The sequence below is a fragment of the Pristis pectinata genome, chromosome 5 (genome assembly GCF_009764475.1).
Source record: "Pristis pectinata isolate sPriPec2 chromosome 5, sPriPec2.1.pri, whole genome shotgun sequence".
In the NCBI taxonomy this organism is placed as follows: domain Eukaryota; kingdom Metazoa; phylum Chordata; class Chondrichthyes; order Rhinopristiformes; family Pristidae; genus Pristis; species Pristis pectinata.
The window spans coordinates 60,541,894-60,567,799 of record NC_067409.1 but is presented as its reverse complement, the minus strand read 5'-3'; the positions used below and the strand labels follow the sequence as shown (position 1 = coordinate 60,567,799).

The 25,906-nt window shown below is 39.9% G+C and overlaps 1 protein-coding gene across 1 annotated transcript in view; it reads left to right on the top strand.

Annotated features, from left to right (window-relative positions):
• Window positions 1-25,906, top strand: part of thsd7aa (thrombospondin, type I, domain containing 7Aa) — a 299,272-nt gene that overhangs the window by 218,370 nt on the left and 54,996 nt on the right. The window contains exons 10-11 of the mRNA XM_052016677.1: window positions 5,106-5,238; window positions 17,171-17,274. Of these exons, the coding sequence (XP_051872637.1) occupies window positions 5,106-5,238; window positions 17,171-17,274 (237 nt within the window). The remainder of the gene's footprint in view (window positions 1-5,105; window positions 5,239-17,170; window positions 17,275-25,906) is intronic.

Below are 25,906 nucleotides of genomic sequence, written 5' to 3'. Positions count from 1 at the left end.
AGCTGCAAATGGCAGCAATGGTTCTGGTCAATAATTTTGCATTTCTTTACGGGCCCATCAAAAGTTCAGATACCCAGACTGCCCACACACAGGTTTACTGCCTGTTGAACCTTCAACTGCTTTATCTAAATTTCTAATGCAGGCTCCAGGTGGGTGTAGCTCCATGAAGAAATTTATAAACTCAGTAACTTAATTCCAGTAAGTACAGATGGAAGACCATTGTTTATTTATTTATTTCATGTGTGTTCTTAATATTTTTTTTGATATTAATCATTTGACTTCTGTACTTATTAGAACTTTGCACTGATGTTTTATTTTTGAATCTCATTTTTAATATAATGTACAAACGTAAAAACATTTTAAATTTTAAATCATTCTCTTGGTTTTCCTTTTTATGTTCTCAGCCGTAATGTTTGATGTCTTTTTTAAATTTATCTGGTCTATCTATAATTTGTTCTTGTACTACAAGCTATCTTTTGCTCCTCTGACTGAAGCATGTAAGGAAGCATGCTTTCCTCATAACATTAGTCTGCTTATCATTCCTTGTCATAGCTTAATGCTGCAAACGTTACAAGTTAAAGCCCAGTGAATCACAAACAAACATGAAAGGCTTCAGCAACCAAATCATATTTCACGTACAGTAATGCTCCTATTTTTAAAATCTGGATTTTTTTTTATTATTTCTAAATCAGCTGAAACTTTAAACCTGCACAATCAATCCTATAACTATTTTTTCTGCTTATTTTAAGCAGGTATGACTAAGATAACATTCAAGTATTTTCAACTCTTTCATACAGTTCTTTTGCCTTTTCTCTTTATGTTTCTGTTCCTTTTCAATTGTGTCTGCCTGAAAATATTTCAAACACTTGGGTTCTGGGGAAAGTGGGTAGAAATTGGCCTTCTTTGTTCCTGCTTTATGGGTGTAAAAAAGGTGCAACGTGGGCCAGTTTTTCAGTCCAACAACTTGCCACAGGTAATTAAGCCACACAGGGAGTGACTAATTTTCTGGCATCCTTAGTGGTCATCTGAATCAAACATCAGATCCCTCAGGTCATTTGACAGTCTGTGAAGCAGTTGCCAGGTCAACTCAAGATTTTTTTAAACAGTTATGTGTAATTTTATGCTTTATTAAAGTAGTCAGAAATCACCGCTGTGGAATCAGGAGAATCAGGAATACCCTTTGACATCACACCACATGCAATTACATACACAACCTATTCACAACCTTTGCCAAACATACCTTCATATTTGAAAAAGGCTGACAAACCTAAGCAGGTAACACAACACTGTCAGCTCAAATTAAACAAATTTAGTCTGAACACCAATTTTGGTCTCCAATGGGGGCGAACACCAGCTTTGAACTCAATTTCCATTTACTGGAACAGATGTGCTTGCTACCTGGCTGCCAGACTGGCTGAGTGTATCCAATTGTTAAATTCACCTGGCTTTTATTCCAATAATTTCAATGCAGTCAGTGAATCATATTGCATGGACAGAAAGCAATAACTCCATCTGATTGCTATCTATGTCTCACACACGCACGCACGCACACACGCACACACGCACGCACGCACACACACACACACAATCAAAAAATTAGGAATAGGTACGACTTAAGCACACCAATCTCCAAATCTAGTTTTCCAAACTACATTCTCATCACGGATGACCCTCTAGTAGTAATAAAAATGACCTTCTAGTGGTAATAAATCTTATCCCCAGAAAATCCAAAGGTGGGTTAAGTTTACAAATTCCTTGGACTGATATAAAAAGAATGAAGTTACATTAGTGGTGATTCTGTGATATGATGCCTAAGGAATGCCTCCAGGGAAACCATGGGCAGACAGCCATGATTTTCCATCCATTAATATTATTAAATTATAGACTGATATCATGAGATGCATCTTCAAAGTCTTACAAAATGCTCTTCCATGAGATCTACTCCCCATGGTTTTCAAGTTCATCTGAATTTCCTTATTACACATACAAAGTATTTTCTATTAAAGATTCAAAGGCCCAAGAAATTCTTCCAAGCTGGGAATGGCCCATGTAAATGACAATGTTTGTGGCAGCCCATCGTATGGATTTTTCATGGGCCTGCACACAGGGCCCTAGGTGATGCCTGTCTATATGTGTACAAAGGCCTTTTCTCCACATGATCTGACTTTGCAGGGGCAGAGAAAAAGGTTGAAAAGTCCAGGATCAAGTCAAGGGATTGGTGGGGTGAGAGAGGTGGCAATCAGCTTTTGGGGAAACAGGACTGAAATCTGGTGGTGAAGATTGCTCAGGACTGAGGAATGGAGGTGGGAGACCTGAGCACATAGTCAGGAGTTAATACATAATAGAAAGGATGCCAATCTGTACCTTGTTTCAAGTGCTTGGCTCCATGATCATGGACCTGATTAGGCAGATCCACATTAAGGATTAGCCTCACATTCATTGAAAAGGCCTGCTTCTACAAGAATTGCCAACATTATCCATTAACTACACATGCATGACAGAATGTAGCAAAAATGGCATCTAAAAATGTTTTGTGTGTCTGGATGCAACTGTGGATCGTATTCTATACAAACAGAAAATGCAAATGCCATTTGTCAAACTGTGGCAAAACCTGCAGTAAGTGATTAGTTTTCCAGAAAAAAATCTAACCAAACTGGACTGAAATTTCCTTCCCTTAATGAACACATTACAGAATAGTAAAAGGCTTTGCAGCTTGCGGAGCAGTGAATCTGACAGTGCAGACAGTGCAGTGGTCCATCGGTGATGCACTGAAGTGACAGCCTGTAACTTTTGAGTTCAAATACATGGAATGGGACCTTGAACTCACAATTTTCTGACTCAGAACTTAGAATAATATAAGTTGAACCATGGTTCATGAAGGTAAAATGACATAAGGGATGATGACAAGTCAGAAGTAGTGAGGAGCAAGTAACAAAACTATTAGGCGAATCTTAACAGAAATGTAAATGTATTTGTCAGTAAGTTCTTATGCATAAATCCAGATTTGTTTCTTTTTAATGAGTGAGTGCCAGTTGTCTATTCACTAGCATCTACCATAAAAATCTGCCCCATTGGGTGTATGTTATTATGTTGACTTTAAAATGGCATTTCATCATATACTGCGTTTTAGAGTTGTTTTTCCCTATTGCAATGCAATGTTTGCTCCTTGAGCATCTTTATTCAATTCCCTTCTGAATATTACTAAATGTTAGGGTATTTCACCTCGTCTTCCAAGAGCTCTCACCATTACTGCCATTATTCTCACTATCTCCCAATTATTTTCAACTAAATCAATCTCCTTATTATCTCCCTTACTATCAACCGCATCCACACTATTCAAACTGAGACTATTTACAGGATCCCTCCAGGCAGTGTTATTTCCTAACAGTTTACTATTTTAAAGAAATTCTCAAACAATAGTCTTGAAAATCAAAGCAGCCAAAAATGCCAGAACCCTGAAATAAAAATAGGAAGTGCTGGAAATACTCAGCACATCAGGCATCATTCTGTGGAAAGTGAAACAGAGTTAATATCTCAGGTCAGTAACCCTTCCATAGAACTGGAGAAATGAGAAAATCAATGTGTTTTAAGTTTCAGTGAAAGGGAATGGTGGAGCAAACAGAAGAAATGTCTTGTTGGGAGGTCTAAGCGACAAAATGCTTTTGAAGCGATTCAGTAAATAGATGAATGAGAGCAATTTGGAGAGAAAATAAAAAAGCAAAAGAACATCTTGAAATTGAGAAAGGCAGAGCGCAGAAATTGCTGGAAATCTGAAACACAAGAGAAAAAAAAGATTAGGCATCAGGTCAGGCAGCTTAAGACAGAGTAAGACAGAGTTAAGGTGGCTGACGTTAAGTCAGAACTCAGAAACAGCAAAAGCTGGAAACACTCAGTAGGTCAGCAGCTGTGGAAAGAGAAGTAATGTTAATGTTTTAGATCAAAAATCCATTATCAGAACTGGGAAAAAGAGAATAAAAGTTAGTTTAATGTGATTAGAGATTGGTGGAAGGATAGATAGGAAAACAACAATATCTCTGATAAGGTGAGGCTCTAATTGCTGCAGGGATGAAGTAACTGGATTGATAGGTTTGACAGGTTAATGAGGCTGCCTGCACTTTGTTTCCAGAATTTTCTGTTTTTACTTCAGATTTACAACATCTGCAGTTTTATGATTTTCAATTACATCAGAAATGGTCAGTTTGGGCATAACCAGGAAAAGCTGATTATCTGAAATTGTTGAATTTGGTATTGAGTCCCTCGGGCAGCAATGTGCATAGACAGAAGATGAGGAGCTGTTCTTTAAGCTTTCAGTTGGGCTTCCTTGGAATGATATGGGAGGCCTAAGATGGAGGAGTCAGAGCGAACTGGAGAACTAAGTCACAAGTGACTGGAAACTCAGGGTCGCCTTTGTAAATTAAACAAAAATGATCTGCAAAGCATCACCCAATCTGCATTTGATTTCTGTGATGTAGAGAAAATTACTTGGTCAAGGGCCAAATAAGATGAATTTGTACTTCTTCCAATCCAGTGTATTATATTCAGTGCTAGCGATGTTGTCTCACCTACATCAGAGAAACCAAACACAGATTCAGTGACTACAGAAACCTTCCCTCCAGGTCACAAAAGCAACCCTGAGCTTCCAGTCACCTGTCACTTTAATTCTACATCCCACTCTCACTCTGACCGCTCTGCTGTTGGTCTCCTACAAGGTTCTAATGAAGGTCAATGTAAGCTCAAAGAACAGCATCTCATCTTTTTCTAGGCACATTACAGCCCTTGTCCCATTCAACAATTTCAGATTGCCAGCTATCCCTGTTTATGTCAGAATTAGCCGGTTCTGATGCAAGGTCAACCACCTTAACCTACTTTTTCTCTCTCCACAGAATATTGCCTGACCTGCCTAAACTTGTTTTCTTTGATTATTGATCAGCCTGCCAGCAGAAACAGTATTTCCTCACCTACTCAATCAAAACCCTTCACATAGGCTCTTTTGAACATTGCCTTGGATTGAAAATATTAATTCCTAAACTGTATGTAGAAAAAGGCAATCTTGTATAGAATCTAAGCCTTATTCATTAACCATTGTGATATTTCATTACTTGCAGGAGATGATACCACAACAAAACAAACCCGCCATCGCATCATCATTCAATTACCATCAAATGGAGGACGAGATTGCCCTGATACACTCTTTGAGGAGAAGGACTGTGAGTCCCCTCATGTCTGCAACATTTACAGGTAAAAATGCCGATCAGGTAGAATATAATCAAACAACATCAAACTCAACTTTTGCTTAATTTATGCAAACTATTATGGATTTTCATTACAAACTTAACATTTTACAAACATTACAGGCTTCTTCATTCCCCATGCTAAAAAGGTACTCATTGGTAGGAAGCGCCTTGTTTCCAATTCATAGTTGATGTTAAACCAGCTGATCTCAGCCAAAACAGACAGCCATGTTGGTCCCTGAGCTCAGAAACACAGTAGGGGATCAAACAGCAAGGATTTTGACTTCTCATAGCAATGGATTTCACTCTTCAAAATGCAGAATTTGCAGATACCTTGAACTGTACTGTTTGCTGATATGGTCTGTAAGCACTCATTGGGCTGCATTATTATATGGTGAATGTATATTGCTTGATTAGTCCAAAGTGTTTAAGTTCTCATTTGGAAGCCAGAGGTACATGCACTGTAAAGTTGGTAGCTGTATGGGTGTATTGTTTGCACAGCCGAGTGTTTGTTCATGGGTTTGTGACACTTGGTTCAAGAGTATCACTTAATTTTCAAAAGAAATCCTTACGATCAATTTGGACCTTTAAACAAAGCTGATCCTGATAACAGTTGCTAAATGAAAGTACCTTGATTGCTCTCCAAGAACAAATATAATTGTGTTCTTGAAGTTAAGGACCAATTTTGCAGTGATCCTGCATGGCTTGAATAGTGGTACATTCAGGCCAGAAACATGTATGGCCAGGTGAAGAAGGACAATAAGAGCCAGAATCACATCATGAGTGTGTTTAAAGCACTGACTGTGGGTCAAGATGAATGGGTATGTTTCTACCTGTCCAAACATGCCTACCTGCTTCCAGTTGACCACTCCCTCACCAAGCTCTTCTCCCATCGACCACAACAATTCCTTCCTTGCTACTCCATCCCATGCTCCTTCCTCCTGACTGACCACCATCTGCATCCCCCCACTATTCAAAAACTATGGTCTCTCTCCTCTCCATCAATCATGATTTCTCCCTCCCACCCTCTCTGCTGTCTGCTTCTTGACTGCAATCATATGGCAAAGGCCTTCCCAAAAGTTGTCTAAACATAGACATTGGATGGGAAACCACTCGCAGCTCTATCCTCTCAATCTCTTAACACAGACTGTGGGACTTGTGTGTCAGGATCTTTGTGAGAAAACAGTGTGATGTTATGAATTAGCACTGAACAAGATGAGAGAGCACAGCAATCGTAGGTCGAATGACTGGCCACTTTTAAGTCCATCTGCTTGAGATGGATGGGGCACGGCTGTCAGAGTGATTTTATGACTAAAGCATTTATCTGTCCCCCCATGATGGATGAATTCATGTATATTCACTAGTCTAAGCTCAGAGCCTTATTTGACTTTCAATCCTGTTTTATTTTCTGTTTGTAAAACTCAAAACTTGCCATCTATCTTGTTTAAATGCTATGTAGCACCAGAAGACAAATCACCTCTTTGATTTCCTGTACAAACACATCCATTTGCTTTGTTTACGGAAAGAAAAGTATCACGTCTACCTAACAAGCCAGAGATTTTTTGAATTATGTTACTTGATCAGATGAAAACTTATTTCCCAACTAAGGGATATTCAAACTATGGTATAAGAAGTCATACAAGTTGAATCTAATTGAATCAAGTTGAATCTCATCATGCTAGAACCTGGTTATCTTTCTAGAAAGAATGCATTAATCTCAAGATATTCTTCAGAAGATTAATTTGCCCATTATGTATATCTTGTACAAATCTGTAATATATTACCAATTAATTTTAAAATATAATGATTGCTTTAATATGTACATGATGATAAATGATAATATTTTAAGGAAAACACAAAAAGATACCTGTTGGTGTGTGCACACAAATCTTTGAAAGTAACTCAGCAAATTGATAATGAAAAGCTTTGGTTTTCTAAATAGATGAATGGAGTACAACATCCTTGTTTTTGTACTAAATGTATGAGTCACTGATTAGGTCTAAACTGGAATAATGGGTTCATTTCTAGGCACCAAACTTTAGGTAGGGTAACAAGACGTTAGAGAGGGCAAAGAGGAGCTTTTCTAGAATGGTGGCAGGAATGAGAAGCTTTGGTTAGATAGAAAATGGAGAAGATAGAGTTGTTCTTAGCATGGAGAAGTACTTGGATAAAGTTATTCAAAATTACGAGTGGTTTTACCACAGATATAAAGAAACAGTTCTACTGATAGGGGTTTGGTAATTAGAAGTCACAGATTTAAAGTGATTGGCAGAACAAAGATAATTCTTTTATGCAGCAAGTCATTTCATTAGGAATGTACTGTATGAAAGGTTCAAAACAGAAATAAGTAAGTTCTCAAAAAGGAAAATATAGCAAAGTTATGGCGAAAGGATAATCAGTGGGTTAAATAGGTCTTTCAAGGAACAGTACAATTACAGTCAGCCAAATGGCCACCTTCTGTGCTGAACAGATCTACAGCTTTAAAAAAAAACTGTCTGAAGAAGAGTTTGATCACAAATGTCAAGACTTATGTCTATTATGCAAAATATTGGTAGTGGTGTAATTCTTTGGATTCATACCTCTTTGAAAATAGATTAATAAATGGCATTCAGATCAAAGGGAATCTGGACCATTGAGAGGGAAGAGAGCTCTGTATTAATGAGTGTATTAAATTGATTAATGAAACTCTTGTCTTTGGTTGCACACAATGATCTTACTAGGCTGCAGCGTGGTGACAGCAATACATTTGCAATGAAATCTCACTGGGCTAGATTATGACTGTGTACAATATACAGAGGGGCTGTTATAGGGCTTGCAAATCAAAAGGTAGCAAATCAGCAACTGATATTATTTTTCTCCTGTGAATATCTCAATGAAACTTAAATTGGGAGAATTCTAAATTGCAGATGTACTCTTTTTTATATCAATGCACAGATAAAATTTATCCCGCTGCAAAATTAATGCATATAATGTTGAAAGGTTCTTTGCTTGTTATTTTAATTAAGGCACTAAAACCATAGTTGCTGTAACACATTAATAAAGACTTCATAGTTTTGTTTCAATATAGTAGGGGCAGATTTCATTCTATTTGTGAATTTGACAAGTTTATTTGAAGAAGTTGGCAATTGAATTGATTTAATTCTTAACAGTTTGCTACAGCAATATTTCTTATTTAACTATGACTCAGGAGGATGAGTTAAAATCAAGCTTAGAGGAAAAGGGACCAACCTTCTTCAGAAACTCATTTTATTCAGTCAGCAAACAAATCAAAGCCATGAGGTCAGCTCTTGCGGAGTATTCCTGTGCACTGCACCAATTCAAAAGTAGTACGAAGGCAAATTAATATTGCATGAAGAAATTATTTACACATTAAAAATGGCAGTGCATTGGTAGAAATGAGTAAGTGCCAGGCTGTTGCAACTGTTAGAGCACCATGGATACTGCAGGGAGGTATATATGACAGATATACTAAAATGCCGTTCAGGGTTAAATTCTAAGCTTTGAGTATGGGAACTATATGGAACAGGGCATAAACTCCAGGTTCAACTGATATGTGGAGCAAGTCTTTTAACTAATTGCTGTTTTGAGGAACTAGGTGAGGAAAGTTTTGAGGAACTCACTTCGGCAGGCGTCGGGAGATCGGAGCAGATAAGTTTTTCTCTTTTTTTTCTTTTTTCTTATATAAGGTTTTGATTATAAGGTTTAGTTTATAAGGTTCTTTTTTATAAGTGTTTTATGTAAGTTCTCATCGGGAATAGTGGGGGCAGGACTGTGCAGGCGCGTGATGTCGGCAGGTAAAGCGCAGGCAGTTTAAAAAGCAAACTGCCATATCCAGCGGGCAGCGTCAGAGTGGGCAGCAGAGTGAGAGGGAGCAGAGTGATTGGGCTTTGGCTCAAGGGGCTTTGGCATAAAGGGGTGAGGCAGAAGAGTAGCTGGTGAGTCAAGTTAAGTTTTCCCTGTTATCTATTAGAAATATTTAAGTAGGAAAAAGCTAGGTAGGGGGAAAAAAAAGAATTAGTTCAGATGGAGGACATGGTGGTGTGCTGCAACTGTTTGATGTGGGAGATCGTGGACCTTGCTGTGGTCCACGATGGCCACGTCTGCAGTAAGTGCTTGAGGCTGGAGGACTTTCGGCTCAAAATTGAGGAGCTGGAGTTGCAGCTTCAAACACTGTGGAGCATCAGGGAGGGAGAGAGTTATGTAGATACTGTACATCAGGAGACAGTCACCCCCCCTTAGAGCAGGTACTTCTGGGGTCCAGGAAGTAGATAGAAGGGTGACTGTCAGGGGAGAGAAAAAGAAACGAACAGGCAGATAGTGGAGAGGACCCCGAAGGCTGTTCCCCTCAATAACAGATTTTCTGCTTTGGAAGCTGTTGCGGGGGGATCACCTGAAGGGGCCTAGCAGCAGTAGCCAGGTCTCTGGCACTGGGACTGGTCCTGCTGCTCAGAAGGGAAGGGAGGAGAAGAAGAAGGCAGTAGTGATAGGGGACTCGATAGTCAGGGAAACAGACAGGAGGTTCTGTGGCAGTGAGCATGAATCCCAGATGGTATGTTGCCTCCCAGGTGCCAGGGTCCGGGATGTCTCTGATCAGGTCCACAAGATTCTAGAGCGGTAGGGAGAACAGCCAGAAGTCATGGTTCATGTTGGTACCAACAAAATAGGTAGGAAGGGGAATGAAGTCCTGAAAAGTGAGTTTAGGGAGCTAGGCAGAAGGCTGAAAAACAGGACCTCAAGGATAGCAATCTCGGGATTGCTGGCAGTGCCACGTGATAGTGAAGGTAGGAATAGGAGGAGATGGCAAATAAATGCATGGCTGAGAAGTTGGTGCAGGAGGGAGGGTTTTAGATTTTTGGATCATTGGGATCTCTTCAGGGGAAGGTGGGACCTGTACAGAGAGGACAGGTTACACCCGAACCTGAGGGGGGCCAATATCCTTGCAGCCAGGTTTGCTAGAGTGGTTCGGGAGGGTTTAAACTAGTTTGTGAGGGGGATGGGAACCGGAGGAGTAAGTCAGAGGAAGAAGGGGATGGGGAAAAGTCAGATCTAACAGGTAGAGAGGCTTTGAGGAAGGAGAAGCAGAGTACAGGCTATAAAAGTAGAAAGGTGGATGGGCTAAAGTGCATTTACTTAAATGCAAGAAGCATCAGAAAAAAGAGAGATGAACTGAGCGCTTGGATAAGTACATGGGACTACGATATTGTGGCTATCACAGAGACATGGCTGACATCAGGACAGGAATAGATATTGAATATTCCTGGTTTTCAGTGTTTTAAAAGGGATGGGGGGGAGAAGAGGAGGAGGGATGGCGATACTGGTCAGGGAAACTATTACAGCGGCAGAAAGGGTGGGTAATGTAGAAGGATCCTCTCTAGAGTCAATATGGGTGGAAGTTAGGAACAAGAAAGGAGCAGTTACTCTACTGGGAGTGTTCTATAGTCCCCCTGGTAGCAGTAGGGATACTGTGGAGCAGATTGGGAGGCAGATTTTGGAAAGTTGAGAAAATAACAGGGTTATTATAGTGGGAGACTTCAACTTCCCAAATATTGATTGGCACCTGCTTAGTGCCAAAGGTTTAGATGGGGCAGAGTTTGTTAAGTGTGTAGAGGACAGATTCCTGTCACAGTATGTTGACAGGCCGACTAGAGGACTAGGGAATGCCGACTAGGGAATGCCATATTAGATCTAGTTTTAGGTAGTCAACTGGGTCACGTGACAGATCTATCAGTGGGTGAGCATTTGGGGGACAGCGACCACTGCTCCATAACCTTTAGGATTGTCATGGACAGGGATAGGAGCAAAGAGGACGGGAAGATATTTAATTGGGGAAAGGCGAATTATGAGGCTATAAGGCGAGAACTAGAGAGTGTAAATTGGGGTGACATTTGAGGGGAAATGTACTATAGAGATGTGGTCAATGTTCAGGGATCCCTTGCAGGATGTTAGGGATAGATTTGTCCTGGTGAGGCAGAGAAGGGATGGCAGGGTGAAGGAACCATGGGTGACAAGGGAGGTGGAACTACTAGTTAGGAAGAAGAAGGCAGCATACGTAAGGTGTAAACAGCAAGGATCAGACAGGGCTTGTGTAGCAAGGAGGGAACTTAAGAAGGGGCTGAGGAGAACGAGAAGGGGACATGAAAAGGCTTTGGCGAGTAGGGTTAAGGAGAATCCCAAGGCTTTTTACTCGTACATGAAAGGAAGAAGGATGGCTAGAGTAAAGGTAGGTCCAATTAAAGACAAAGGTGGGAAGATGTGCCTGGAAGCAGTGGAAGTGGGTGAGGTTCTCAATGAATACTTCTCTTAAGTATTCACCAAGGAGGGGGGTCTTGATGATGCTGAGGACAGTGTTGGTAAGGGTAATGTTCTAGAGTATGTAGATATCAAGAGAGAGGATGTGTTGGAGCTGTTAGAAAATATTAGGACAGATAAGTCCCCAGGGCCTGCTTCATGAGGCGAGGGAGGAGATTGCTGAACCGTTGGTTAGGATCTTTGAGTCCTCGATGTCCACGGGGATGGTACCGGAGGATTGGAGGGTGGTGAATGTTGTCCCCTTGTTCAAAAAAGGTAGTAGAGATAATCCAAGGAATTACAGACTTACGTCTGTGGTGGGCAAGCTGTTGGAAAGGATTCTAAGAGATAGGATCTTTGATCGTTTAGAGAATCATGGACTGATTAGGGACAGCCAGCATGGATTTGTGAAGGGAAGATCTTGCCTTACTAGCCTGATAGGGTTCTTTGAGGAGGTGACAAGGAAGATTGATGAGGGTAGTGTAGTAGATGTGGTCTACATGGATTTTAATAAGGTGTTTGACAAGGTTCCGCATGGTAGGCTTCTTCAGAAGGTCAGAGGCCGTGTGGATTCAGAATTGGCTTGCCTGTAGAAAGCAGAGGGTTGTGATGCAGGGAGTGCATTCAGATTGGAGGGCTGTAACTAGTGATGTCCCACAGGGATCTGTTCTGGGACGTCTACTTTTTGTGATATTTATTAATGACTTGAATGAGGGGGTGGAAGGGTGGGTTAGCAAGTTTGCAGAAGACACAAAGGTTGGTGGTGTTGTGGATAGTGTGGAGGGCTGTCAAAGCTTACAGAGGGATATTGATAGGTTGCAGAGCTGGGCTGACAAGTGGCAGATGCAGTTCAATCCAGAGAAGTGTGAGGTGGTACACTTTGGAAGGACAAACTCCAGGGTGGAGTACAAGGTTAATGGCAGGATTCTGGGTAGTGTAGAGGAGCAGATGGATCTGGGGGTTCATATCCACAGATCACTGAAAGTTGCCACACAGGTGGATACGGTAGGTAAGAAAGCTTATGGGATGTTAGCTTTCATAAGTCGTGGGATCGAGTTTAAGAGCCACGAAATGATGATATAGCTTTACAAAACTCTGGTTAGACCACACTGTGTCCAGTTCTGGTCGCCTCATTATAGGAAGGATATGGAGGCGTTGGAAAGGGTGCAGAGGAGATTTACCAGGATGCTGCCTGGATTAGAGAGTATGGATTATGAGGAGAGACTAAAGGAGCTAGGGCTTTACTCATTGGAGAGGAGGAGGATGAGGGGAGACATGATAGAAGTATACAAAATATTAAGAGGAATAGATAGAGTAGACAGCCAGTGCCTCTTTCCCAGGGCACCAATGCTCAATACAAGAGGGCATGGCTTTAAGGTAATAGGTGGGAAGTTCAAGGGAGACATCAGAGGGAAGTTTTTTACCCAGAGAGTAGTTGGTGCATGGAATGCGCTGCCTTGGGTGGTGGTGGAGGCTGATACATTGGTCAAGTTCAAGAGATTGTTAGATAAGCATATGGAGGAATTTAAGATGGAGGGATATATGGGAGGAAGGGATTAGATAGTTTTAGGAGTGGTTTGAAGGTCGACACAACATGGCGGGCCGAAGGGCCTGTATTGTTCTATGGAAAGTCTAGCTGGCTTAACTTTGGCCAAGATGAACTCACTTCAACTTAGTGAACAGGAGATTATTCTACAAAGGACCATGCAGGGTCATAGGGTCATAGAGTTATACACCTGTTGTGTGAAATCGTCCTTTACCATCTTAAGGATCAAGGACTCTGGAAACAAGCTTCGTAGACCAAACCTAGCTTAATCACAAAGGCAAATGCGGGACAGAATGGATGGGAACAGACACACGCTCACTCACGCACAGGATACCATGAACACGAGAGGGGAAGCGCAACCGGGGTAAAATACACTCACACACACATGCACTAATACACACAAGCACACAGTAACAATGTACAACTTCAGGATATAACACTTCAATACCCGTCCCACACTAGCATTGGCCCTTAACGCTCCCAGAGTCTGAGTGAAACGCTCCCTGACCATATGGTGATGCACTCTTTCCAATGATCTCTGCAGCATTGTCTCACTATTCCTGGGGTCGTCAAAAGAGGAAGGGCTAGGGGAGGCAGCCTTTTTTATGGTGCTAGGAGGCTGGGTGGAGCCTCACTGTTATGATTTGAATGAGCCAATGGTGTGGAAGTGAAAGACAAAGGTTCCTGCCACAGCCAATGGTCAAGGAGGTTCAGAGACAAAGGATACTGGTCAGGCAGGTTCAGATGCAAAAGGTACTCTCACACCTGAGGGGTGGGTGGAGCCTCACCTTGATTGACAGTAGTATCACTTCCGATCAGAGGAGCAATGCTGTCCTCCAGTCAGCGGGGGTCAGTGTCATTACTGTCACGTGACATCCATGTGGATTTCTCACAACAACACCATGGAAACAGGCCCTTCGGCCCAACTTGTCCATACCAACCAAGATGTCTGCCTGAGCTAGTCCCATTTGCCTTCATTTGGTCCATATCCCTCTAAACCTTTCCCGTCTATGTACCTGTCCAAATGCCTTCTAAATGTAATTGTACCCAGCTTTACCACTTCCTCTGGCAGCTCATTCCATATATCCACCACCCTCTGTGTAACAAGGATCTTGTCCCTCAGATCCCCTTTAAATCTTTCCCCCTCTCACCTTAAACCAATGCCCTCTAGTTTTATATTTGCCTACACTGGGAAAGAGACTGTGACCATCCTCCTTACCTACACCCCTCATGATTTTATACACTTCAATAGCGTCAGCCCTCAGTTGTCTTTGCTCCTGGGAAAACAATCCCAACCAATCCAGTTTCTCCATATAACTCAAGTTCTCCAGTCCCAGCAACATCCTTGTAAGTCATTTCTTCACTCTAGCTGAATCACATCCTTCCTACAGCATGACCAGACTGCATACAGTTCTTCAAGTGGGGTCTCACCAATCTGGCGTTCCAACTCTTGTACTCAATACCAACAACCGATGAAGGCAAGCATGCCATACACCTCCTTCACCCCTCTGTCTACCTGTGTCACCACTTTCAGGGAACTATGAACTTGCCTCCCTAAGTCTCTCTGTTCAACAACATTTCCCAGGGCCCTGCCATTCACTGTGCATGTCCTGTCCTGGTTTAACTTCCCAAAATACATCACTTCACACTTGTCTGAGTTAAATTGCATCTGCCATTCCTTGGCCCACTCTCCCAGTTGATCTCGATCCTTATACAACCTTCTTCACCACCCACTATACCACCAATTTTGCTGTCATCTGCAAACTTACTAATTATGCCAGCTACATTCTCGTCCAAATCAATAATATATATGACAAACAACAGGAGACCCAGCACTGATCCCTGTGGTACACCACCGGTCACAGGCCTCCAATCTGAAAAACAATCCTCCACTATCATCCTCTGATTCCTACGACCAAGCAAATTCTGTATCCATTTGACTAGGTCACCCTGGATCCCTTGTGATCCAAGCTTTCGGCTCAGCCTACCAAAGGCTTTGCTAAAATCCATGTTGGCGTCAACCATAACAGAGTGTACCAATAGAAAGAGAACAAGGTTGAGACTGTGTTGGCATGGAGACGACTGAAGTCAATCAGAGATGATCAGTCAAGCAGCTCTTTCATTCCCTGGGCCAATTTCATCTCTTCCTCACACACTCCTTGTGGAGTTTCTAGTGCATTTGCTTCCTGGGATGAGAAGGGCAGTCAAAGGCACCTCTTTGCCTTGAAAAATGGACTCAGGCCAGACTGGTACTCACTACTGCAACATTCAGAGAAACCCCCACAAACAAATTAGCAGCCAAACCTCTTGCTTGACTTAGTCCCTTGGATTTGAGGTTGACTTGCTTCCACTGCAGTTCTGTAGGTTCTGAGGTGAAACCCACAGACTTACTATCAATGGGACAATAAGTGCTTGATTCAATTGGTGGGTGAGTAGTTTGTGAGGTGGACTGCTTCTTCTGTCACTTACATTGGCCTCCCATGTGGCCTTGATGCATAGATTTCTGGCTCTCAGTGTCATTCAAAATACTTTTTCTCCACTTTGAGTGGTGATGGGTTAGTGAAACCCAGAAAGGTGTTTTTAAGGAGATTTTGAAGACATTCTTGAATCATTTCCTCTGTCCACCTGGTAACTTCTTCCCATGACAGAGCTTAAAATAGTATGTCTATGTTGAGGGTCTATCTGATCCAGCTTTGACACTATTTTTCACTAACAAGAAGTCGAAAAAGTCTTATGCCAGAAAAGTAACAAGGCATGGTGGCAGATGGTATGTTCACTGGGGTTCTAAAACTCTATGGTGAGAAACTCAGTTATAAATCCACTACCTCTTGGAAGAGAGGACATTCGAAGAGATTTCAGAGAATCCATGATTGTGACTATCTTCATCAAAGGAGACAAATTTGACTATGGTAGCCACAGATGAGTTTCCCAGCTGTCTGTCACAGGGAAGGTTATCACAACTGTCCTCCTCAACCACCTTCTCCAAAAGGCTGAAGAGCTGGTTCCTGAATCACAGTGTGACCTTAATCCATGGAGAGGTAAAATGAACATGATTTTCCCCATATGTCAACACCAAGAGAAATGCAGGGAGCAGCAGCAACAACTATACATGGCCTTCTTTTGACTTCAATAAAGCCTTTGCCACAAATATTAACTATATTCTGATCATCCTAAGTGAACAGAGAACAAGCATAAAAACTTGGGAGAAATAACATCCCCACAATAACTTAATAGGGTTCAGGAGCAAAGTACCTAATATTCAAACAATCCTGGTATTATCAGGACATCGGTCCCCCTAGGTAGGGAAGGAGTAAGAAAGTAGATTCCTAATTCCAATTTGTTCAGACAATACAGCTATTACAATCACTTCAGCCTTCTGCAGACTCCTTGATGGTTAATAGACAATGTTAGCTCCAAACTACCTTCAGTGTCACAGTGATTGTTAGATCATAGAATTATTACAAATGAGGAAAACCCATTTTAATTTACCCATTTGCAGAGTCTTAACATGTCTCCATCCACCACCTTACTTCTTCCATTGTAATACTAACTGTTTCTTAAACAGGCTCAAATGTTTTGCCCTTATTATCAGAAAATCCTTCTTTATACAAAGCATGATCAACAAATGGAATAAGCTTTCAGATACTGAAGTATTTGTCCTATGTCTGTATCTGAAAGTTGTTGCACACATTTGTACATTACTGAATGTAAATCTGCCGATAGCTAACACTAATGGATAACATCTTGGGATAAAATTTTAAGGGCTTTTATACATTAAAAAATCCATTTTAAGAATGATAATTTGATGTTGCTTATTAATCCTACTTGGTATAAAGAAGGACTTCCTCATGTTAGTCCTAATATTAGTAATTCTTCAAATGCATTTTAATTTAAATTAATTTTTTATGTTGAGTTTTTCTACACATTGCCTTGAGGCCAAAAAGCTTACAGATCAGATTTCCAAATAATTTCATCCTTACCTGGGAGAAAATGCAAGATTGGAAAGCATATTTTAGGGAAATGAAAATATGACATAAAAGATAAATGCAACTTCTTTTCTTCATTAAATACCATATAATAACTAATGCTGTATTCTTTCCAACAGGTGGAAAACACACAAATGGCGACGGTGTCAGCTGGTACCTTGGTATGTCCGTCAAGACAGTCCAGGAGCACATGAAACCTGTGGTCCAGGACTTCAAACCAGAGGTTAGTTTCTTTGTTTATGGCTGTCATATCATAAAACATATTAGGCAGGGATCTCTATTATATTGTGCTGTTTTTCCAATTTGTCTAAAATTGACCTAACCAGTGCAAAAGATTAACAGCAAAATGCTGTTCATTTGTCCAGAGGTCAGCTCTGACCAGTACAATGTAATCACTGTTTTGAGTTACTCTGATTTCCACCACTTTCCAGGCCTTGATAGTTCTCAAAATTAAGTTTTTGTTAGACACAAAGACACTAATTGGCATATTTTACAAGCTTAATTTTTTAAATTAATTTACAAAGAAATTGATTACTAGTCTACTAAAACTACAACCAATAAATCATCCTGTATTGATAGTTTTAATGTCATTTTCAATCACTTAAAATCAATTGATTCTCATGGAGAACTAGACAGTGACAAAAAAGGTGTATTTTTTGTGATAAACATTTTCAGCAGAGTTAATACAGCTTCATCAAGTTGTCATTCTTAAAAATGATTTTTAATATATAAAAACTTTTAACATTTTATTCCAAAATGTTATCCATTATTGTTAGTTCATGACAGATGTACATTCAGTAATGTACAAACGTGTGTGTGGAGAAACTTGGTGCAAAGAACACTTCTCAAAACTACTGCAATTACCAAACCTGCAATTCTCAGCAATTATACATTCAGTGAGACTGCCAAATAAATTGTGAATTCATGAATCCAATAACACAACTGCACATCTGCATAGAAAAAAAGGATCAAAAATGCTTGTATTAATATTATTGTTAAATCCCATTATTTAAATTTAAAACATTATTTTATTGGTGCATGCATCAATAAATTTCAAACATTGCGTAAAATTTTTACTTTTACTTTCCCACATTGAGGAAGTCGCACTTATGAGTCACGCTAGATTTATTTTATAACTTCCTTGCTAAGAAATACATTCTGTTTAACAAGGTTATTGAAGAGACATTCACAGGTACATTTCTTGCATATTTAATTGGATTTTATAAATTGTCATTTTGACTGCATTTTTGTGAAATGATATCATTACCTCTACCAGAACCATTATCTCATATATTGAAGACAATTTGAATTTATTCCCAATAGATTGTTTTTCCAAGCATAGTTGACACAATGGTAAACCATTCCAAAACATCAAACCAGATATCTGTTGACTTCTTGAATCCATCTGAGAAATAAATTTTAAAAATCTTAATCATGTGATAACATATGCAAATTTGAAGCATATCAATACAGTTGAAATATAATCATGAATTATCCACAAAGCAGCATGTGACATAGTTTGGGATGGATCTTGGACCTTGGACTAAGCTCTAACTTCAATCATATCAGGAACTTCTAAACAAAGTTGTTTATTTTGTTCTGGTCTAACAGCAAAGCACACCAATACATGATGCTTATGTCATATATACACATCATTAGTTTCATTACAATGTGAATTCTTTATATACCGTGCATAAATACACCACATTGCTTTTCCTCTTTGAAAATATATGAACACTATTCACACATATACCCAATCATTATGGACTAAGTCTGTTGATTGGCTTCTTTATTCAGTTCAGCCTTCGCTGTATAATTGTCTCCAACACTATACTCATTGCTGGAACTGAGAAACTTGCATCCTCTTAGCTTAGTTCATTGTTCTTCTGTGATTATTTAAAAGGAATGGATTCTATGTCTACATCAGGAATAGATTCATCATCACACTACAGTATCTTTAGGAATGTTTCTTGTTCTGATCATCTGATCAACATGGACATGTCCAATTTTATTACTGATGCTTAGTAAATACCTTTTTGGACCACAAAATGGATTACTTTACCAAGGTCCCATTGTTGTATCTCTTACTTCCTCAGTTGTCTGGTAACTTTAACTCAATCAAGACTACTTTTCCTTGCCTCAAATTATTTCCTTTTGCTTCAGTTATGACCTCTAACTCTGTATCAAGCTCAATCACATGTGAAGACTATGATGCATAAGTGCTCTGCTGGGGTGAAACCCACTGAAGAGTATGGCATCATGTCGTATTTAAACAAGTTAGTTAAATGCTGTGGGTTACTTTAGCCAAAACTCCATTTATTTCCAATTTCTTGGGGTCTCCTTCTGTTTGATTCTTCAAGTAGTGGAGAAGTAACCTTGATTTGCAGTAAAATGGCATGACACCAGTTTCAATCCATGTGTTACTTTGTATCCCATGATTCCTGTGTGGATATCTTTGAGGATGCCATATTTGGACAGAAACATCTGCAAACATGACTTTGACATATTTATGTGAACATTGAATTCTTCCTTCCAATCGAGTCTCAATTTTGCAAGCTAATCTTTGCCCAACAGAGTCAAACATTTGATATAGGTTTCAACCTGTCATTAATTCTGGGCCCATTGCCTTTATTCTGATGTAACAGCTCTAAGACAATCAGTGCCAATCTCAAGTGCAAAGTCCATCCTTGAAAATTGTAAAATTAAGTTCTATCAGAGAATAGAATCTGCTACCCTGGCACAGTGACTCCCATCAACATTATGTAGTTGATTCTTAATGCCTCTGAAGTCCCTGGCAAATAATTTATTACAAAGGCAACTGGGGACAGGTAAAAGTGGCAGTCATGGGAACAAAGCAACATGGAAAAGCAATAGGGCTTTTTGCTCCAATGAGACCTTCTACTTATTACAACACAGAAGGAAGCCACTCTGCCCATCAGGTCCATGTTGGCTCCCATTAGTCCCATTATGAAAGCAATAAATGCTGGGAACACTGCACATGACACAGCTTTTGTGGAAAGAGAAACAGAGGTAATGTTTCAAGTCTGAGACCCTTAGCCTGACTCTGTTCCTCTTTCCATAGATGCTGCCTGACTGCTTAGTATGTCCAGCATTTTCTGTTTTTATTTCAGATTTCAGACACCCGCAATTTTTTTTATTCCTATTAGTCCCATTACCCGTCTGCTTATTTCCCGGTGCTCCAGCAACTCGTTCTCTCTCACATGCTCATTAACTTCCCTTTGATTCATTTTGCCATTAACCTATACTAAGGGGTAATTTATAGGAGCTAATTAGCCCACCAGCTTGTCTTTGCGATGTGGGAGGAAACTTGAAGCACCCAGAGGAAACCCACACACTAAGAAAGAGAATGTGCATAGTCCAACATAAAGCATCTGGAGACAGAGCTGAACCCGGATCACTGGAGCTGAAAATGTCAGCACCATCTGCTGCATCGCCATGCAGCCAAAATCTAATTAATTTCACCTCTTTCTGACCCCTTTGTCTGACTCCCTTTGACTATCAAAAACTTATCAATATCAGATTTTGAAATTAGCATTAAACCAAGCATCAGTTGTGGTTTGCAAAGGAGAATTCCAAATATGTACCACCTTCTGTATAAATGGTTTCCTAGCTTCATTTGTGAAAGGACTGGGTTGAATTTTCAGACCATACCCCTAGTCCCAGGCTCTCCAATAAGCAGAAATGGTTTCTTTCCATCTACTTATAAGTTTCGTTCATTGGCTTGGATTGTGTTTGGTTGACCCATTCCTCACACTCAACCCAGTGCAATTCTTCCAATGGCACTAACTTTTCTTGGCCCTGTGGATCCAATTGCGCTGGAACCATTGATGCCCCAGAAGGTCCATGAGTGGTGACTAGACCAACGGCAGCCGCAAATCATGCTGTCAAATATCTTTTCAACTGCTTATAAATCTCACTGATAATCAGAAACATTTAAAAATAACTGGAATAGATTTAAATATTTTTAAAACATATTGAAAAAATGCAAAAATAATAAATTTAACCAATGTAAATTAAATTAAAACTGACATCAATTAAAAATTTAAAAAGGAAACTCTTTACCTTCACTTAATTTTTCCATCCAGCTCAACACACAACTGACATAAATATGACTGCACAAGATCCAAAGGGCAATGGCTGGGCTAAAACTGCGGGGCCAGATGTGAAATATATCCAGCTCCTCAGCTCAGCTTGGCTGAGCTCTGTCAGTGGGCTCAGTGCTGAGTTCAACAGCAAAGTGAGAGACCTTAGACATGAAAATGATGTCCAGCATGTTATGTACTTGAGTCCTGCAAATACAAGTTCAGAAGTCAGAAACATGTTAAACATGCAATACTGTGAGCTGGAAAGAACCCTCAGCTGAACGGGAGCATAATTTGGGCTGATATCTTGCCAACAGTCTTAAAGTTATCAGCATGTTGAAATTAGAAGGCACCAGTTATGTAGCTGATACCACTTTGAGCATTACCACTTTGTAATCATCTTTGTGATTCTGAATTATTACTCATAGACCAATACTAGAAGATACCCAAGTGTCCTCATGGTAGGTGAAGGAAGATGCAGACTGACATGTGATGGCTCCACCATTGAATAGTCTTGATGCTTGCTGTTGAAGAATATAAATGATAAGTATGTAAGGTACAAGCGAGTATCTAGGAAACCTCACCCCAGAATGAAAACGATAGGAAAATGAGAAGAAAATTGGAAAGGGAAAAAAAAATCAAACAAGATTCAGTTAAATTTGTCAAAGCAAATAGACATAAAATCATATTTTCCCATGAGAAATCTGAAACAAACAGAACTTTTTGTAAGCTTTAAAATTTGCAGTAAGGATCTGTCATGACTCAACTATGGTTGCTAAGAGTGCAATTTGTTTGAGCAAAATCCATTAATGCAGCTCCCAACAAGGTGTGCTTCCTGGTTAGTTACAAGCAGGATGGAGTTACCAAGGAGCTTCCTGTACTGTGAAGCTTTTGGATTCCCATAAATCTGTGTTACATGACAAGTGCTTTAAACAACACTGCAAGCATTATTACAGACAGACTGTAGATTGTTTGTTTTGGCTGTGACTATTTCTCAGATTAACGTAATGGCTTTAGGGCACACTTCTGTAGTTTTTAATGACTGAGTTGAATGATAAAGGAAAAGAATGTCAGTGTCATTATACGAATAATACAAATCAGAACAGTGTCTAAATGGAACTCTCACACAATCAGCAATTTTATTTTTCTGAATTTGGGCTATACTTTGGAAAAATAGCCAGTGAAATGAATGCAAATATATTCTATAGCATCAGGAGTCAGAATTCAAAGTTAAAGTCTATTTTGTATTAACATTTATATGGAACAAAAATTACACAAGAGGTTAATAAACTAATATGAAAGATTCAGTTTTCATTGAGTTTCTAATTTCAGTCACACTGTTATAGGTGGAAACAGAGTAGTCACAATGAAAAATGTATGACTAGCAGCCTATCTGATATTGCCCATTTCACACTATTAACAGAAAATCAAAATTACCCCACCATCTTTTCCATTTTCTCTCCTTTAAATCCCTCTCAACCCTTCTTCAATCTCTTCTTTTTTTATCCTCTGTGTCACCCTTCTCATAATTCAGCATTAGTTCTATTATCTCACATCCATTAACCATTTTAGAAATGAAAAGTTAAAAATTGATCTTGCCTAACCTAATGCAGCACTACAAGAAATCAAATAATATTAAAATAGCATCCAAAATCATTCCTAATTAGACATTTCCTTCAATGGTTAAATCATCCATGCCTTTGTGATATTTTTTGCATTCAGTTCCACATACTATTTTGGATGCACATGGTTCTTATTGTTATTAGTAATTCTGGCATGCACCTTTCTGACCCAAAGGAAAATGAAATATTAGATAAGTATTCTTCAGTGTGATTGAGTTAAGGTGCATTGTTGGCATAGAGGAGCTTTACTCAGAGGGAGAGAAAAAAATGTTAAGTCATATTGCAACAATACAACAATGCTGGAATGTAATAAGCCTAAAATTTAGTTTACATAGCACTGTTTTATTCATCAACATATGACTGAAAATCTTTTTTTTACCTGATGTTGTTTATAATTGCAATTATTTCTGGATAACATCATATCAATCAAGAAATTTGACCAGGTTTTTCCTGGCATAAGTCATACTTACAACCTTAGGTAGTGCACAAGATAATGTCATTCCCCATGCAATGCTTGTTTTGGAGCATGGCAAGGGAACTTGGATCACATTGTCCTTGAGACGCTGATCATTGAGCATTTCCAATTTAAGATGGTCCTACTTGCACGGCACCACAACTGGATGCCTTAAAGGTACCTTCTACCCACCTCTAATACTAGCATCACACTGAATCACCCCTCCAAAAATCTTGACTCCTAGCCCTTCCTTCACCTCCCCAATCTAATTTCCTGAACACATAATCCACCCTGCCCTGTGATTTCCCCTATTCCACCATATGCCACTGGCCCAAATTTCCCCCTCCCACTACCCTTCACTCCTGATCACCCTTACAAAAAGCATTGTTTCTATGCCCACTTCCCTTCAGAAATTTCTAATCTCCCTTTCCCAATTTGTCCCACAAACCCTGCCTCTCCCACTTCCTCGACCTGAAACCACAATGCTAAGCCTCTCCTATCATCTATCGCAAATCCCAAATCCTTCCAGTATTCCCCAAAACTCCAACTCCTCCCCAGAATTGAGTCTCGCATCATTATTGTCCTGGGGGTCCAACATTGATCAGAAGCTCAAATGGAGCAGCCGCATACTGTGACTACAAATGCTGATCAGAGGGAGTGAATCATTGCCTGACACCCCAAACCCTTTCCATAATTTGATGATGAATACTCTCCACTTGCCTGCTTGAATACAGCTCCAAAAGCTATCAAGAAACTCTAGGACAAGGCAGCCCACTTTACTGATACCCCTTCTACTACCCTTAGCAGTTGTTTTCTCCATCATTGGCGCATAATGGCTGCTGTGTTTACCAACTAGAAACGCATTTAAGCTATTCTGGTAGCACGTCCTAAACCCACGACCTCTCCCACGTAGAAGAACCAGGGCAGCAGGCACATGAACAGGTCCCCTCTAAGTTTCATTCTGTTGCTGGATTGGAAAATATTGCTGGGCCTTAGTCACCTCAACAGCACTGTTGGAGCACCTCCATCAGAAGGACTGCAGCATTTCAAGGAGCTGACTTATCACCAGCTTATCAAGGACAATTAAGGAGCAGCAACTAATGCTAGACCCCGATCATGAAAAATGAAAACAAAAATCCAAAATTTAACCACTACCCAAATGGCTTTGTTAGATGATCCCTCAAGATTACCCTCTCTAAGCACTGCTGTTATGTCCTCTCTTATCAAAAAGGCAACACCCCCTCCACTTTTACCTGTTCCTCTGTCATGCCTAAAGCATTGGCATCCCAGAATATTGAGCTGGCAGTCCTGCCCTTCTCTCAGTCACATTTCTGTTATGGCCACAATATCCCAGTCCCTAGAGGCAATCCACGCCCACAGTTTGTCTGCCTTACATGATGGTATGTGTGAAACTCAGAAAATATGCAATGCCTGACTTATTGCAGCTGAAGCTTCCTGCATAGGTACCTGACTGCTATGTACCCTAATGGATGTACTAGAGTTATTTAACAATGGATTTTTTTTCAACCAAGGTTAATATTTTGAACAAACTAACTTTATGCAGTTTTATTTCTTCTGCAATTTCATTTCTGAGCCAAAACATTCTGAGTTCAAGTCCCATTCCACAAATCTGAACAATAAGCAAAGCTTGTATTTGTATAGCACCTGTAATATAGTAAAATATCTCAGTACATAGATTCAGAAGCACTATCAGGTTGGAAAAGGTTGGAGAGATGGGCAGACTCAATGCATCAGAGAGTGTTTAAAATAAGGATATGGATTTTAAAATTGAGACAGTCAAATCAGGAACCAATGTAAATCTGCACGTGCAGTCTAAATAGATGAATGAAACTCAGTGAGACCATGGCACGGAGTTATGAATGAGTATGAGTTTCTACAGGACTGAAAATTTTGAAGCCAGCCAGAAGAGTATTGGAATTTTCAAGCCTAACAAAGGCATAAATGGGGATTTCGTCTGCAACTGAGTGGGGCACTTGGTGAGCAGGTGATGCCAAAGACAAGAAAATAGATAGTTTTATTAATAAAGCAGATATGTTGATAAAAACTCAGTGTTGTCTCAGATACCTTTAGAATGTGAATGGCCTGACTCAACTTCAGATAATTTCATGGTATAGGAATTGAGTCCAATGAATTGAGTTCAAAAATCTATACTAACAGTGCAGTACTATAAGCGTCATACACTGTTGGAAGAGCTATTTGTAGTAATTCTACTTTTGCTCCTAGTAAAGTTTCACTTGTCTTTGAGGGAAATCTAAGGCTGACCTGTGTGTAAGACATACCATCATGTAAGGCAGACAAACTGTGTGTGTGGATTGCCTCTAGGGACATGGCACTACATGATCAACTTCCATGCAAACCCTTTTTTGTGGTCCTCCTTTGCTCAGTCTCTCTATAAACTCTTTCTGTGCTTGCTTTTGGTTTCTATCGTTGTGAAAAATTAAGAACTGTGCAAAAAGAGTTATAACATGAAAGCTATATTTAGCATTTATCTTTATACTACTTTTATCAGGGGTGAAATAAGATTAAAGTGTTTTAATGCTGAAAAACAGTAAAAGGAAAATATATTTGATAGCGTGCACAACTACATTTAGAAGAAATAAGAGATAACAGAACAGATGGCTTCATCTCTGAAGTTCATCCTCAGCCTACAATAAC